Source organism: Ambystoma mexicanum, chromosome 10, assembly GCF_040938575.1.
Source record: "Ambystoma mexicanum isolate Mex_15411 chromosome 10, UKY_AmexF1_1, whole genome shotgun sequence".
Taxonomy (NCBI): domain Eukaryota; kingdom Metazoa; phylum Chordata; class Amphibia; order Caudata; family Ambystomatidae; genus Ambystoma; species Ambystoma mexicanum.
In genome coordinates, this window is record NC_090932.1 from 1,565,613,159 (window position 1) to 1,565,631,272 (window position 18,114).

At 46.7% G+C, this 18,114-nt stretch overlaps 1 protein-coding gene across 4 annotated transcripts in view; it reads left to right on the forward strand.

The window, feature by feature from the left end:
• Nucleotides 1-18,114, forward strand: part of GGT1 (gamma-glutamyltransferase 1) — a 417,662-nt gene that overhangs the window by 206,904 nt on the left and 192,644 nt on the right. For 2 of the 4 annotated variants that reach the window (XM_069619870.1, XM_069619871.1), the window contains exons 2-3: nucleotides 2,944-3,108; nucleotides 3,825-3,955. The exons of 1 other annotated variant lie outside the window; for it this stretch is intronic. In XM_069619870.1, coding sequence (XP_069475971.1) covers nucleotides 2,944-3,108; nucleotides 3,825-3,955 — 296 coding nt within the window. The remainder of the gene's footprint in view (nucleotides 1-2,943; nucleotides 3,109-3,824; nucleotides 3,956-18,114) is intronic. One more of the 4 variants, XM_069619872.1, reaches the window with a different exon arrangement.

The following is an 18,114-nucleotide window of genomic DNA, read 5'->3' on the forward strand; positions in this document are numbered from 1 at the left end:
CAGCAGCAGTACCCAGGGTATCCCATCACTCTCTGCATTGCCATTCCACAGCTGTGCCCAGGCCCCCCCTCATTTTCTTCATTGTCCATTCAGCAGCCGTGCCAAGGGCCTTCCCTCATTTCATGCATTGCCCAGTCAGCAGCAGTGCCAATTGCCTCTCCTAATTTCCTGCATTGCATAGCGGCAGTGCTTGGGGTCTCCCCTAATTTTCTGCATTTCCCATTCAGCGCAGGCACCAAAGGCCTCTCACCATACCCTGCGTTGCTCATTCAGCAGCAGTGCTCGGGTCTCCACTGGTTTTCTGCATTGCCCATTCAGCGGCATGGCCCAATGCTGCCAATTCACACATAACATTGCAGGGGATGAAGGGCCATCATTTATTGTGTGATGTGCATCTGTTGTGTTTCTTCACCTACCCTGTATGTTCTTTCTGTCCTCCCAAGAACATCCGCATTACCCACAGAAGTAAACCTTGCCTATGAACAGAACCCCTCACACACAAGTCATAGCCATACTTTGGGCCTCATTCTAAGATTGCCAGTATTCTGGTGGTAAATCTGTCGGATATTCCGGCAAACAGAATTGCTGTTAGTGGCACTTGGTCCATTGGAATAACCAGCAGATTTCAAGTGCCGGTAAGGATGGTTAATCCCCATCCCATGTAGTGCCAGAAGACACTGTGGGGGTGATTTTGCCACTATTACCGGCCGTGCCGGTAATGAAGGCAGTTCCAGGCCAGTAGGAGTCAGATTTACCTCCTTAACACCAGTGCCATGACCCAGACAATCTGGCCTCTGGCAATGACCACAGGCTATACCTCAGTCACCAAAGATTTATCATGATTTTTGTACCTACATAATGACACTTTTCAAAAAATATTTGCGAACCCATGCTTTTGGGTCCTTGCCAATGCTCCTTGCACCAGTTTGCTGCAAATACATCCATGTTGTCAAAAAGTGCATACCAAAAATAGTCATATAACGTGTGTCTATAATCATTTTGCAAACCGTTGTGCAACCTTTGTGCAGATTTGTCAAATCGGCAACAAAGTTATAATCCATCTAAAAAGTTGAGACCCCCCCTCTAATTTTGCCGCCTCTTGACAAAATCCCACCAAGCTTTGCAAACGAATTAAAAGTCGGGTCTAAAATCTTTTTACAAACTTGTACACAGATCTGTCAAAACGGCACCAAATGTATAAACCGTTCAAACATTTTGGGACCCCCCTCTAATTTTGCCCCTCTTGGCGAAACCACGCCAAACTCTGCAGAACCATTTGGGAATGGGTCTACAACAATACTGCTAAATGTAACGAAGTTTCGTTGAGTGGTGCCAAAGTTGTAAGCCATCCAAAATTTGCTTTTCACCAACTCTATAATGCATGGATGCCCTTGAACTTTTGGCAAGTTCGCGAACATCACAGGAATGTCCCCAAACATCTCAGATGTTTGCGGACATCAGCGATGTAGACACACAATTTTTTGCTTTTTATGGCCATCTCCGATCCCATCCTCATCACCCATTACCTCCGCAGACATTGTTTAATTAGTTTGGCAAGTGTAATGGTGTGATTTCTAATTTGTTTTTACGGCGATGTTCGTGGACGGCGGGCACAGTTCGCAAATCCAACATGGCATCCATTTCAAAGGTTTGGACACACCTCACATATTTAATTGACCAATCAGCGGGCGCGTACAATGTCTGCAAACATCATGCGACTCTCTGATTGGTCCAGAAGTGTCCACGGATACCGAATCAGGAAGTGCGACCGCGGACTGGATGCAGATATCACACATTTGTTATGCCCATTTAAAAAAAACTGCTGGATGGATTTACACCAAATTTGCAAAATCACGCTTTCGGGACCAAGCTGCCGCTCTTCATGTAGGTTTGGTGTAAATTCATCCACCGGTTTGAGCTGAAGGCGTGATCATATTTTTTTGCCATTAAGTCTGAGGATTTCAAACGTTTTGTGACCCCCCCCTTATAACTTTGCCACCCTTGACGTAACTGCACCAGACTTTGCATAATCATTCCGAAGTGGCCATATACCTTTTTTGCTAAGTTTGGTGAGGATTCCTTTAATGGTGCCAAAGTTATAAGCTGCACAAAAACTACTCTTCCTATGGGATGGGTGGAGCAAGTTAACCATAACTACGTGGGCACAGTTCATCCATAAGAAAACGACGAGTCTATACTTTTATTGGGCTAACAAAGTCATTTATTTTTCATATTTGCAAGCTTTAGTGTAATGTCTCCACTTCCTCAGCGAGAGATCACATCAAACATTTGAAAAACATCACAGCATTACAGCTTACATTGCCCCTCCTGCAGATAACCCGTTATCTGTGCTGTATGACCTGATTTGTAGTTTTGCTGTGAAAGGCATGTGTTGGCTGTTCACCTTCCCCACTTTCAAGGTCTAAATGGTACACTGTGTTATGGGGGGCAGGATCACTGAAACTGGAGAGCAGGTAAAATAAACGAAAAACAGCCCACCCTGTTGGTGTGCTCTCAAGAGGGCAGGAGCAGTTGGTTAGGTGTCGTCATTGTATGTATAGCTCAGTTGAAGCTTGGTATGTCAGGCCAGTCCCTTTATGTGATCAGTGGTAGCACAATCATCAACATATCAGGCATGTGCCGCTAGAGGTCTGAAAGAGGGGATATACAGCCAGTTTATGTGTTAGGCCTGCCACCCGTGGAGCCCGGTGTGGTAACTTTGTGTTAAATACCATATCGGGATTGTGTTACATCACAATCAAGAGGAAAGGGTGGTTTTTGACTAGGGTCAAGGGCCCCGGTTGTGTGTGCATGTGCACTGGGACGCACATAGAGCTGCTATCCATTACCCTATCTTCTGTCACAATCACCAATATCACACTGATTTTCACACTAAAAGTGAAGGCCCACCAGTTTTTCACCGTCGTTTTTTTGTCTCACCAGAAAGATGAAGAAACGGTATGTCTATGTGGGGATCCTGGCCGTGCTCCTTGTGGCCCTCGCAATCTTTTTGGGGCTGTTTTTTGGACTCCGTTCAGATCCCGCTTCCCACGTCTACGAGAAGGCCGCCGTGGCCACCGATGCTGGCACGTGCTCCGAGATCGGAAGGTATGTCCTGCCGCCAACCTCTACTGATGTGCAGTGCGCCGTTGCCTCCCAACGCTAGGGTCACACTCAACAAATAACCAAAATGTAAATAAAATAGATCTTTCCCAATACAATGAAATACTTTTCGTAAAGTTTCAATTCCATAAACATGTTACTTTGACTGATACATATTTGAGATTTTGCACAGTATAAAAGCCTATTAACATAATATAACTGCAAACGCTACTAAAATCTGTAGAATATATTTAAACATTGTTCCAGATTTACAGAAATGTAACACATTGTACGTGATGTGCCTATAGATACGGCCAGGGGTGTTGCTAGGTCTGGAAAAGATCCGGGGCTACAGTAATGTCGGGACTATCGAGACTCTGGGCTAGCTAGTCTTTTGGTTGCATCTCCTGAGCTTCTATCCGGGGCTGCAACCAAAAGACCCGGGGCTATAGACCCCTCAGCCCCCCCTAGCAATGCCCCTGGATGCGGCTGTGCAGCAGGACGAGCTAGCTCTGGCCAGAAGCCTTGGCTATCAATTCTCCTCCTTCTGTGCCAGGGGTCTGCAACTACCACTTCCATGATTCCTCACCATTGACTATGCTGTTCAGGTCTGATGGGAGTTGTAGTCCTAAACATTTGAAGATAAAAAGGCTGCAGGCTGGAGACTCTATGCACAGGGTGGGAGAAGATGTTTTGGCTAAATTTGCTCCTCTTCTGTGCAGGGATATCCTCAAAGAGAAGGGATCGGCGGTGGACGCAGCCATTGCAGCTCTGATCTGCGATGGGCTCATGAACGCCCACAGCATGGGCATTGGAGGTGGCCTATTCCTCACCATCTACAACGCCAACACAGGTGAGGAACACAGGGGTGCATATGTTGGTGGTACAGGAGCGCTTGGCAAAGAGCCTGCGCTCTGCAGGTCAGTGCAAGCCTTGCACAGCTTCATGAGGAGCCGCCTTGACATTTTACTCCAATATCCAAACTTTTAAGGCTTAAATATTTATTTTCATGGTTGCACATTTAGGGGGACATGATGTTTAGGAGAGATTTTCCTGCCATTTCTTGGAAAGTTCTGCAAATATCAGGTGATAGTAGTTCCTTGTAGAGAATCTGCAGAGGCGCGACCATGGTCTGTTCCTCGATTCCTGTGTGACATCCACCAATCAGATGTTCCCGGGGGTTGTGCAGATGATCGTGAAAGCAACATACCAATCTAGGACCACACACATGTTTTAGATTTGCAGGCTTTCAGGAAGACAAATGTCCCTTCGTCTGGTAGTTCTCATCCAGCAGTAGCTGGTGGTCACTTTTTGAGTAAGAGATGTCTGACCTGTACACAGCGCCGATGCATTGCATTTTACATTGCTGAACAGAAAGTGTTTCAGTAACATGTGGAGACTGCCCCTGGGTGGTAGCAGTGCACGGTATAAATCAGCATAACATAACACGTAGCTAATGGTGGGTGAACGTCTGTGGCTGAATTCCGAACAGCCCGATTTACAGGGTTATTCCGAGCTATGAACATCATGCACTTTTAAGAGGTTTTGCTTGGGCTCCTCATGTTTACAGCCTGCTATGGGTGTCTGCTTGGGCTCCGGATGGTTACAGCTTGCTGCAGGTGTCTGCTTGTGCTCCTGATGGTTACAGCCTGCTGTGGGTGTCTGCTTGGTCTCCTGATGGTTTCAGCTTGCTGCAGGTGTCTGCTTGTGCTCCTGATGGTTACAGCCGGCTGTGGGTGTCTGCTTGGTCTCCTGATGTTTACAGCCTGCTGCGGGTGTCTGCTTAGTCTCCTGATGTTTACAGCCTGCTGCGGGTGTCTGCTTAGTCTCCTGATGTTTACAGCCTGCTGCAGGTGTCTGCTTGGGCTCCTGATGTTTACAGCCTGCTGTGGGTGTCTGCTTAGTCTCCTGATAGTCACAGCCTCTTGTAGGTGTCTGCTTGGGCTCCTGATGGTTACAGCCTGCTGTGGGTGTCTGCTTGGTCTCCTGATGGTTACAGCCTGCTCCAGGTGTCTGCTTGGGCTCCTGATGGTTACAGCCTGCTGCAGGTGTCTGCTTGGGCTCCTGATGGTTACAGCCTGCTGCAGGTGTCTGCTTGGGCTTCTGATGGTTGCAGCCTGCTCTGGGCGATGGTTACAGCCTGCTCTTGGTGTCTGCTTGGGCTCCTGATGGTTGCAGCCTGCTGCAGGTGTCTGCTTGGTCTCCTGATGGTTTCAGCTTGCTGCAGGTGTCTGCTTGTGCTCCTGATGGTTACAGCCGGCTGTGGGTGTCTGCTTGGTCTCCTGATGTTTACAGCCTGCTGCGGGTGTCTGCTTAGTCTCCTGATGTTTACAGCCTGCTGCGGGTGTCTGCTTAGTCTCCTGATGTTTACAGCCTGCTGCAGGTGTCTGCTTGGGCTCCTGATGTTTACAGCCTGCTGTGGGTGTCTGCTTAGTCTCCTGATAGTCACAGCCTGTTGTAGGTGTCTGCTTGGGCTCCTGATGGTTACAGCCTGCTGTGGGTGTCTGCTTGGTCTCCTGATGGTTACAGCCTGCTCCAGGTGTCTGCTTGGGCTCCTGATGGTTACAGCCTGCTGCAGGTGTCTGCTTGGGCTCCTGATGGTTACAGCCTGCTGCAGGTGTCTGCTTGGGCTTCTGATGGTTGCAGCCTGCTCTGGGCGATGGTTACAGCCTGCTCTTGGTGTCTGCTTGGGCTCCTGATGGTTGCAGCCTGCTGCAGGTGTCTGCTTGGGCTCCTGATGGTTACAGCCTGCTGCAGGTGTCTGCTTGGGCTCCTGATGGTTACAGCCTGCTGTGGGTGTCTGCTTGGGCTCCTGATGGTTACAGCCTGCTGTGGGTGTCTGCCTGGGCTCCTGATGGTTACAGCCTGCTGTGAGTGTCTGCTTGGGCTCCTAGTGGTTACAGCCTGCTGCAGGTGTCTGCTTGGGCTCCTGATGGTTACAGCCTGCTGTGGGTGTCTGCTTGGGCTCCTGATGGTTACAACCTGCTATGGTTGTCTGCTTGGGCTCCTGGTGGTTTCAGCCTGCTGCAGGTGAATGCTTGGGCTCCTGATGGTTGCAGCCTGCTGTGAGTGTCTGCCTGGGCTCCTGATGGTTATAGCCTGCTATGGGTGTCTGCCTGGGCTCCTGGTGGTTACAGCCTGCTTCAGGTGTCTGCTTAGGCTCCTGATGGTTTCAGCCTGCTGCAGGTGAATGCTTGGGCTCGTGATGGTTACAGCCTGCTGTGGGTGTCTGCCTGGGCTCCTGATGGTTACAGCCTGCTATGGGTGTCTGCTTGGGCTCCTGATGGTTTCAGCCTGCTGCAGGTGAATGCTTGGGCTCCTGATGGTTACAGCCTGCTGCGGGTGTCTGCTTGGGCTCCTGATGGTTACAGCCTGCTGCAGGTGTCTGCTTGGGCTCCTGATGGTTACAGCCTGCTGTGGGTGTCTGCTTGGGCTCCTGATGGTTATAGCCTGCTATCGGTGTCTGCCTGGGGTCCTGGTGGTTACAGCCTGCTTCAGGTGTCTGCTTAGGCTCCTGATGGTTTCAGCCTGCTGCAGGTGTCTGCTTGGGCTCCTGATGGTTATAGCCTGCTATGGGTGTCTGCCTGGGCTCCTGGTGGTTACAGCCTGCTGCGGGTGTCTGCTTGGGCTCCTGATGGTTACAGCCTGCTGTGGGTGTCTGCCTGGGCTCCTAATGGTTATAGCCTGCTATGGGTGTCTGCCTGGGCTCCTGGTGGTTACAGCTTGCTTCAGGTGTCTGCATAGGCTCCTGATGGTTTCAGCCTGCTGCAGGTGAATGCTTGGGCTCGTGATGGTTACAGCCTGCTGTGGGTGTCTGCCTGGGCTCCTGGTGGTTACAGCCTGCTTCAGGTGTCTGCTTAGGCTCCTGATGGTTTCTGCCTGCTGCAGGTGAATGCTTGGGCTCCTGATGGTTACAGCCTGCTGTGGGTGTCTGCCTGGGCTCCTGATGGTTATAGCCTGCTATGGGTGTCTGCCTGGGCTCCTGGTGGTTACAGCCTGCTTCAGGTGTCTGCTTAGGCTCCTGATGGTTTCAGCCTGCTGCAGGTGTCTGCCTGGGCTCCTGATGGTTACAGCCTGCTGCGGGTGTCTGCTTGGGCTCCTGATGGTTACAGCCTGCTGTGGGTGTCTGCCTGGGCTCCTGATGGTTACAGCCTGCTATGGGTGTCTGCCTGGGCTCCTGGTGGTTACAGCCTGCTTCAGGTGTCTGCTTAGGCTCCTGATGGTTTCAGCCTGCTACAGGTGAATGCTTGGGCTCGTGATGGTTACAGCCTGCTGTGGGTGTCATTGGCAATGGGCTTAAAATGCCAGGAACTTTCCTGCCCGCAGCTGATCGCAGGAATGAAACTCGCCCTTCGTACTTAATGTTGGCAGAAAGAACGAGTACAGATTCTTAAAGACATCCACTGCAGGGTCGTGTGTTGTACTGGTCTTTCACAGGTAAATGCGTTATATTGGCTAATTAGGTGGCACTCACTCAAGAGACTTTAGAAATCTAAAAGGCTGCAGTGCTTGGCATGGGACTGTTTCTACCCAAGCACTGGAGTCTCCTCCCTGCTGTAATGCAACGAGCCATAAGATCACTGATCCCGGCAGGGCCATCTCAGCCTTTCATCCTTCTGAGATAGGATACCTGCGAGTGTGTAGCGCTATGTAAAACTAGATATTATTATAAGTGCACAGATGGCATGTATGGGATTTATAACGCACAACCCTAGCTGGGAGGCAACCGTTCAAAGGGGACACTGCCAGTCCTTTAAGCCACTTTAGAAATAGGAAAGACTCTATCATAAACACATTACATGGGACTAGCTCTCCTCTCTCCCGCATGGTCTTCTCTGATACATGCCTGTCAAGAACACTTCTTGCTGTAATGTTGCCAAGTACATTGGTGCACATTTAGCAACCTCAGCAATATTAATGGTGGCATCACGCATTTAGAGGTTCCTGCAAGACCTGAACGCTCACTAGTCCAATGTTACACAGCACAAATGGTACTCATTTTACCAACCTTCCAAGAATAAAGATCAGATCAAGCATGCCTGAAGTGTGATGGTCTGGGCTCAAACCCCACGGAGATGCCGGTCTGTCGTGAAATCTCACAATTGGCCACTTCAACAGAACGTATTGTATCCATTACAATGACAGGCCATCTCTATCCAGATTTAAACCTGTGCCCTGCAGTTTATACACTCTTCTCTGCAGCAGTCGCTTTACCTATTGAGCTATCTTACTGTAGCTTTTAATCGTCTGTTTTGTACGAATAACAGGATGAACGGTACTCTTTTCCCCATTGCTGAACCCGCTACGCAGCCTCACGCCTCTTCACGGTTCCCCACAGAGTTGTGACAGTGCGCGGTACAAATACCTTTAACATGAACATTAAAGTAATCTTTTTTTTGTACGACTCTCTGCTCTGATACTGAACCCCTCCCCCCCCCAATCCCCACACACACGCACACCTCCCCTGATATCCCCTGCTGCGATCCTGAACCCCCTCAACCCCCACACACACGCACACCTCCCCTGATATCCCCTGCTGCGATCTGGAATGTTAGACTCGTTCAAGAAGACGTACAATCTCACCTGAGACTCGCATAGGAATGACATTTTCAAATGTGTGTCCAGGTTCACCATTTTAGAACAGTGGCGGAGAGCTGACCATTTATGAGTGAACATGTTGATGTTGAAAGCAGTCTGACCAACTCCAAACAGAAGTAGGGACACACCACCTTCAACACAAAGGATGTAAAACTGGGGCACATATTGCATTCCTTGAAGATCCAAACAAATTCCATTCCCTGGAGTTGGTGAGCAGGTGCAAGTGGATCTGGGTTGCATGGCTTAAGCCCAACCCACCTTCTTAGCAGTCCTGCCTCCACCTTCCTGCTCTTAACTCTTAGATCAAGGGTATCTCTCATCTGGACGTCCGAAGTGAAGGGCAGATGAATAAAAAGGCAATTCCTGTTTGGACCTGTGCGGACCGGGAGGACCCCTTGCTCAGAAAACAGGTAAGCATACGCTGACATGCATTTTCTCCCTCCATCTCCACAGGCCATCCTCACCATCTCCAGGCAACACCAACGTCAACAAGATCGCCCCTCCTCTAAGGCATGAACTCAGCAATGCAGAAACCTCACCCACATCTGCCTCAAGTCCATCAGCACCCACTCACCTTCCATAACACATAGTTTGACGCTCGCCAACATCCACTCAACTATCATCCATGCAGAAGATATCGCCGATCTCATCACTACACACGGCCTTGATGGCCATCTTCATCACCGAGACCTGGCTGACACCCACCTCCACCCACATCCTAGATGTTCTTGTCCGTACGCAGTGATGTTATCGAATAGATAACAACAAATGCAATTTTGGACTAGCCCAAAACAACAGGAAAAAAAATAACGAATTATAGAAGGGTTATTAAATGTGGTTGTGGATGGGAAAAGTGGTTTAAGAGGTGGGGGAAAAGTATTTTCTTTTAAAAGTGGGAGGGTGGAGAACCCTCAAAATAATGAAAAAAACTAAATTCATAATTTATCACCATCTACCCCTGATTTTTTGGGTTCTTTAAAAGTTAATTCTTTGTTTATTCGGTAAAATCACATGTAAACGTTCTTCTCACTGACGGCTACAGCAGCCAATACAGAGACCAGCCAAACAAGAAAGGCGTAGGCCTCGCAGCCATCCACAAATCCTTGTGGCCCTGCACCAGACATGACATTGACAACATTGGCTCCTTCGAAGTCCTCTCCTGCAACTTCCCGCTCTCCCCTACAGACACAATTGCCTTCCATCTCATCTACAGACCACTGAAACCCAACACCTTCATCTGAGACTTCACCGACCTAGTCACCACCATATCCCTCATGCACGCCAACATCTTCCTAGGCCACTACAACTTCCCAGGCAACAAAACCACCAAACCTGATGAATGAAGCTCTCCTCGGCCTTCTTGACACCCTCAGCCTCACTCAGCACACAAAAGACCCAATGCATGAGAAAGGTAACATCCTTGACCTAATCATCACCGCACTGCCTTCCCTCTGCTACAGCTCTCCTCTCCCGCTTGACTGGTCTGACCACCTGGCCAGGCTTTTCAACATCCTGAACACCACCCCAGTAAAACACTCCCAGCAGAAGCCCATCAGACAAACCTTCAGGTCCTTCAAGAACTTCCCGGTGGAAGCCCTCAGGGAAGACCTCGCCAACCTCTACCTCACATGGACCGAACAGCCCCAACTGAAATGCGACTCTTTACTGGAAGCACTATATGCTACCTTCTCTGCCTCCATCAACTGACACGTGGCTCTGAACAACACACCTGCAAACCACCAGCACCATGGTACACGCAAGAACTCAACCTCAGCAAAATAGTCATCAGGAAATAAGAGAAAACCTGGTGCTGCTCCAGGACCGTATCCTACCTGGCGCTCCTCAAGGAACTCCGAGTAACCCACTGACAACTAATCAACACAGCCTAGGCCTCCTATTATCAGAACAAAACAGCAGAAGCTGATAACAAAAATAGAGCCCTCTTCAAAGCGGTCAAGCACTGTGACAACACGCTACACGACCCTGCCATTCCACACTCCATCGAAAAATTCACTGCCATTAACATCTTCATCGACAAAATCAGCAAGATTAGCCAGCACATAGACACCAGCTCGACATCCACATACCCACCTCATGTCCGTCCTCGCAAAATCTCCATACACTGCGCAACATTCAAGACACTCTCGGGAGAAGACCTGGTAGAAACCTTGGCCACCCTCAAAGCCACACCAACAATTAAGTATACCACTGAAAAGTAAAAATAGAGAGACAGATGCTAGGTGTGATCTGTCATAGCTAAAGATAAGTTATTGAATTCCATAATCCCATCATGTAAGATCCAGTCACCTGCACTTTAGGTATCCAAATAGTTAATATAAATGGGTGCATTACATTTTTCAATTTCTAAAGGGAATTATTTAGGCTAATTTGATGAACTGTAAACAAGGATGAAGAAAAATGCTCACAGAATAATGGTAGTGATTGGCAATATTTAATGATTTTGTTTCCAACATTAGCCTGTGTCGTCTGCAATGGACTAAAATAGTATAAATCAATTTGGAGCATAGATAATTAACAAGCATGAAAAGAAATAGTACAAACCTATATTAAACATTGTGATAAGTAATTTTAGATCCTGGATGAATTCGGAAACAATGAATCAAGTCCAGTGCATTGGAAAAAACAAACAAGACTGCCTAACTGAATTCCTTACGTTGGTCATGAGATGCCATGGATACGAATGCAGAAGGAATGAAAGGGAAAACTATTTTCGTTGTCCTTTGTTACATTTGGCATAGAATTCCATATCAAGAAAGTGAGTCCCAAGATTCTATTTTATCTCAAGGTTATCCCCCTATCGCATAGGGAATCTGTCGTAGGGGGTAAACTGAAAGGGTCTGTCATCTGCCTATGTGAAGACAGGAACACATCCAGTTGTCTAAGGGAGGACTAGTTAATCCTGAACATGTAATCCCTGTTAGTGTCATGTTTCGGCGGTGCTGTACAATGTGTGTCGCCTTCTTCAGGGCTTGGGTTGGATGACCCTGTTGAAAACATGTACATGTGTGTTAAATGGATAAGCGCAGGTGATAATTGAATTTCTAAACAAGGCATTGTATGTGAAACTCTGTAACTCAGTGGATCACTTACCCTCTGGTTAAAAATCCATATCTTTACCCCAGTAGGGAGAGAGACACTGCACATTTTGTTGCTGGAGCAGGTGTGTCTGAGTAGGATACTACACCCTTATGAGCGGGATTAGGACCATTCCTGACATCTCTTACTCTGGTCAGGAGTGTGGAGTGTTTGTGCAGTCCTGCGGGATGTGCTCCTGCAAAAACAAAGACCACAATTTCGGTCACTTTTGGGTGTGAGGCGATAAACGTGTAATGCTCAGGTGGAAAGTTGATGTGCATCACTACCGGTGTGCTGACAGCTAGATTAGTGGTGCCAATTTACCTATCTGGGCATGGGGGGGGGGGGGGTCAGGAAAGCAGTTTGTCGGTCCCATGTTGTGTTTACCTTAAGTATATCCGATGCGATTTTGGCGGGCTGGGGAGTGAATCTCCACCGGTAGCTTTCTCTGCCATGCAACCAGCATAGTTTGTGCAGTCGTGATTCTTATTTGTACGGCATGAAACCGCCGTGCATGTCGCGAGCGTCATTGCTTTGGTGTCCAGATGCGTGTTACCAGCCCAGAGAATGGGGAAGAATGTGCGTCTGGGGGATGGGACACATATGCAGTTAAGTTAATGCTGATAACCACACCAGTGTTGCACGGATCGGAAAAGGGAAGAAAAGAAAAGAAATCCCCCTGGTTCTATTTAGCATGTGTGGATGATGGATTGGCCATGCGTAGGTGATGGTAGAGAAGGAGAACTCGCAAGAATCCGATCCAAGTATACCTCAGACTTATATATTGCAGGGCGTGGCTGTGTGTCAGATTGGATATTGCAGAGAATGTTAATGGGGTCCACAAGGGATATCCAATATGTCTGTATATAACAGCAGGTACGAGTGAGGCAGTCTGTGAAAAGATTTGTATGTATGTGTGGGGGGACATACCTAAAACTACCTTAAGGTTAGAAGAACGGAGGCTATTATCCCAATCTGGGGTCCATTTGTGTGGGCGGACCTTTCCTGTCGAATGGGTGTCGCTTCTTGTTCCCCTTTTTAGTATGTGATGGGCTGAAATTGTTAATTCAAGCCATGATTGTAAGTGTCCAGGCAGTGTATCTAACTTGATTCTTTCTCCTGGAGGCTTCTCTGTACATTGGGTCCTGCTTTTACTTTCTCCACTATCCACCAGAAGATTTAATTTTCTGTGTGGTGGGCTTTAATTTAGTGGTCCCCAAGAGGTGCTGTGATGTTTTTACAGTACATTTTTGATCTGTGTTCCGAGACTCTGGTACTGAACATTCGCATGGTTTGTCCTATGTATCTTATCCCACATGGGCACTGTATGCAGTAGACTACTTGAATGGTTTTGCAGTTAGTTAGATCTTTTAGTACCCATTGTTTCGTGCCGACTGTGAACGTTTGTATCTTGGATGTAAATGTACACGCTACACAGATTCCGCATGGGAAATGGCCCTTTGTAGTGCGCAGGTTCAGAGCTCTATATTCCAGGTCTCTTGTCTGTGCAGGGAGCGTACCAACTGCTACCGAATATTCTTTGCACTTTTGAAGGCAAAACGTGGTAATGGTTCCTCTGGTAGATTGAGCCTGGATAGTGGCCAATATATCTGTATGATTTTCTAAACCTGAAAGGTGTGGGTTCCATGTGTGATAACTCAAGTGAGGCTTTCATTGGTTTCCTTGGTTGTTGCTTCTTGGGTAATAGTAATGTTTCCCGATCAGTGTATCCGGCTCATTTTTTGGATTGGTGCAGCATTTTCTTTTTTTAATTAAAAGTTGTTTTTAGTTTGTACAAAGTATCAAAAAATAAATTGTCAAACCTTTACAACATACATATCACATTTTTACTATTTAAGACAAGAATGTTTTTTTTAGACCAAACATATAACATTTTTCTCTTTGTTTTGTTCGTAGTTTGAAAAAGACATATTTACAAAAATGCCATCATAAATTTAACAGAATTAACATAAATTCTTTAAATCCCATGAGCTACCAAGATATCATACAATAATCCTCATTGACTATTATCAAGAATTATAATACATAGCACAAAAAACAAGAATTTTATAGGTGCATCAATGTTCTCATCACCTTCACTATCTTTTTCATGTTGCTTCATCATACGTCAATTGTCTTTCATCTCGTAATTCTTCATACACAATCACCAATGATGATTCTTTTAAAAAAAAAATGTTTAAATGTTGTAGTTTAATTTTTAAACTTTTCATTACTCGGCCAAATTAAAATAAGAGTTTTTTTTTTTTTAGCTCGTAAAAGGTTCGGCCAGGTTGAGAATTTCTTGAAGAAAATGGCATATTGTCAAGATAAGTTTTTGGGATCTGCCATTAAGTAACTCCGTCCATCTTTCCTCTGTCTCCATTATTTGTTCGTGTATCTTGTAGTAGCTGCCAAATCTTATTCTTTGCTCAGATAGGTCCTTACATTCCATTACTAGGTGAAAAAGTGTTTCTGGTTTTCCGGTGTCTGAGCAAAAACGGCAAAAATTGTCCGATGGCGCGATTTGTCTGGTTTTTGCTAAGTAGTAGCGGGTTGGAATTATGTTCATTCTGAGCCTCAGATAATGATGATTTTATAGTTTTCTATCTTTTTGACACATAATTAAATCCTTTGATGTTCATTAGCATTTTGTTTGTGTTAATTTTTGTTCAATACAAGATAGAAAGCGAGATAAAGCCACAATAAAAGATATAGTATTCCCAGGTAAACACCTTTCCCAAAAACAACTTCTGGCTATTTCAGATGCCCTGTGGATAATACATTCCAAGTAGATTTAATCTTTCGTTCTCAAAACTCGGGCAATAGAGCAATAAGTGTTTTCATGTTTCGTGTTGCATAATATTTACACAAAAACGACAGTTCCTACTGCCCGAATGCCCAGAACCATGTTGCCAACTATAAATGCGTTCCAGGGTTTTAAACGGGTTTAATTTAAAATTCAAATAAATTGCTCTTATTTTATTGGAAGGACATAACATTTTGTAAGGTGCTCGCTGCTCCCTCTTTCTCATAATCAAAACATAGTTGGCATATCATTTATAGGTTTTGTTACTGTCCAATGTATTAGCCCAGTCCAGATCATATAAATTTCGCTTAACTTTAGGTAAGCCCAACTGTATATCTTCATTCGAAGAATTAATATCATTTAGGATTTTATCAATCTGATCAGAAAATGTCACCATGGAAGGTAAAGAACGCTCCCTGAGAATTAAGTACAGATCAGCATAAAGTGAGTTGTGTGGCAGTGACATAATCTTAGCATACCTCGTCAGCTTTCGCCAAGTCCATCTCGCAGCCAGAGAAGGTATGCCAATTTATTGACAAATTATAGAGTTGGGCAGCGACATGGCCAAGCCTAAGGTTTTCTTCCAAATAATTCCTTGCACCCTGTTCAATATAGTGTCAACATCTAATAGGCAAATGTCCAACCCATACAATATAATAGGTTCCACTTTGAGTGTATAAAACTCTATAAGCGGTAACAATGAGAATTTTATTTTTTTACCAACTTTATTTTCTTCTCATGGACTCAAGTTACAAGCATACAAGTGGGAGGTAATATACAGAAATGTATCATTGTACTTTCCCCCTTGTCCTTCCCCCCTCCAGTTCTCTTTTCAAGTCTGTAGGAAGTCCATGAGTTTTAACTTTTATAACCCCCCCTTTCAGTTTGTAGTAACTCGGATAACTTATGTCCCCTTTCAACCCTCCCTCCCCCCAACTGGGCTGGTTCCGTTTTCTTACACCGCTAGCCTATGCAGTTGTAGTTCGGGTGTTGTCTGCCTGTGTTAGTGGTTGCTGTGGGCCCTTTTCAGGTTTCCGTCTTACCAGGAGGCCTTAGTTCAGGATCATTCTCAACAGGTTAGGTCTGTGGAAGTAGGCTTCCCTGTCTGTGACATAGTCTATAAATGGGTCCCACACTTCTCTGAATTTCAAGTATTTGTTGTCTTTTATGGCCCCTACCTTTTCCTTTGCCAGTATGTGCCATATTTTGACCCACCAGCCCGCTACCACTGGGCTTTCAGAATTTTTCCATCCTTGGGCCAGGGTTGTTTTCGCCGCGTTTAGAAGCTGAGTGATTAGGGCTGCGTTGGCGCCTGTCTCTGCGTAGACGCCTTCCACTGTGGTACCCAACAGTATTACTTTTGGATCGTGAGGGAGTTGTCTCCCAGTGATTTCTCTTGTGTCCCAGTATTTCTTTCCAGTATATCTCCGCTTTAGGGCAGGTCCACCACATGTGGTATTGTCGCCAGCAGATGGGGGAGCAGGTTGGGTTCATTTTCTTTAGTCTGTGTGGGGTTAGGTACCATCTTGTGTATAGTTATGATGTCTCTTTGATTGTGGTGCATTTGGATACTTTCTGGGCCCTCTTCCAATTTGTCCCCATTCCTCCTCCGTGATGGGGCTTCCCAGATCTTTCTCCCAGTTGTCTCTATATGAGATTTGGTCCTCGATTTGCGCGCTGTCTAGTAGCTTATATATTCTTGTTATTGCTTTGTGGGTCTGGCCTTCCTGTAGGGTGAGTTCTAGACCTATGGGAGTCCTAGTGGCTGCCTTTTTCACCCCTGCTTGGGAAATCCAGTGCCTGATTTGTATATATTTGTATCTCCCTTTCCCCTATGCCAAATTTCTGTTTGCAATCCTCGAATTGTAATGGGGATCCTTCGTGGTAGAATTCTTTTAGGGGGAGCGGTTGTGTTTGCCCCCAGTTAGCCCAAAATCTGTCTCGTTTACCCGAGGTGAAGTCCTGGTTGTGTGCCATTGGTGTGAAGGGGCCTAGTCCGGGAGCTATATGTTGTTTTCTGAGTGCTGTGTCCCATGCTCTCCGTGAGGTGTGGGTAGATTCTAATAGATGCCCCTCCGCCCCTCTGGCCCCTGTCCGTAGGGCATGTAAGGTCCCAAGAGGGATACCGGTTTCCCCTTGTTCTATTCCCACCCATCCCTTATGTGGGTTCCCTCCCGTCCATTTCAGCATAGGGGCTATCTGGGATGCCAGTACGTATCTTTCCACGTCGGGGAGTCCCAGCCCCCCCAGTAAGGGTGGCCTGGTTAAGATTCTTTTTTGTATTCTGGGTTTCTTCCCATTCCATACGAAGGTCACTAGGTCCTTTTGGAGTTTTCTGCACATTTTGAGGGGAATTTCTATCGGGAGAGAGCTAGATACATAGAGAAGGTGGGGTAGGAGGGTCATCTTGAGTGCGGTTATGCGCGCAAACCATGATGGTTCCTGGGCATCCCATCTCGAGAGGTCTTCCTTTAGTTGTTTCCACAGTGGGACTAGGTTCTCCCCGTACAGGTGTCTGTATTCCCGTGTCAATTGGACGCCTAAGTAGTCTATAGCTTTGGGCTCCCAGGTTAGCGGATGCTGCTCCGCCATTTTTTGGGGTATCTTCTCCTCTTCGGTTATGTCTAGGGCCTTTGATTTTACATAGTTAATCGTGAACCCTGATATCTTAGCGAATTCTTGTAATCTTTCTAGGGTTTTGGGTAGTGGTTTGGCGGTGTCTCTTAGGAACAGTAGGATATCGTCTGCGTATAGTGCTATTCTATGTTCCATCCCTCCTGCTAGTACCCCTTTTATTTCTTGGTCCTGTCTTATGGTTTGTGCCACTGGTTCCATTGCCATTTCAAATATAAGGGGGGACAGTGGGCATCCCTGCTGCGAACCCCTACGGATTTGTATTGTAGTAGTGGGTCTGCCATTGACTATGAATGTTGTGGAGGGGAGTTTATAGTTTGCCAGGACCATCCTTATAAAGGTGGGGTCGCAACCGTACTTCAGGGTTAGCTCCAGGTACGCCCAATGTAGGCTATCGAAGGCCCTGCGTGCATCTAAGGCCGCTATGGAAAATGTCTGTTTTGTTCTGTTCCCTATTTCTATAATGTCTACCGCCCGCCTGATGTTATCCTGTGTGTGTCTCCCTATGATAAATCCCGCTTGGTCTTTGTGGATTATTTGGGGTAGGACCTTTGCTAATCTGTTTGCCAGGATTTTTGCGTATGACTTGGCGTCGCTATTCAGCAATACTATTGGCCTGTAACTTGTGCAGTCTGTGGGGTCTTTCCCTGGTTTCAGGATGAGGACCGTGGTCGATCTGCACATGTCTGGCGTGACTGTCCCGGTTTCTCTGATATGGTTGAAAAGGGTCGTTAGAGGACCTAGGAGTTGATTGCTGAAGGTTTTGTGGTACCCCTTCCCGAACCCGTCCATGCCAGGTGTCTTGTTATGTGGGAGGTGTGTAATGGCGTCGCTTATTTCTTGGGCTGTTATGGGAGCTTGAAGGTTCAGGTTGTCTT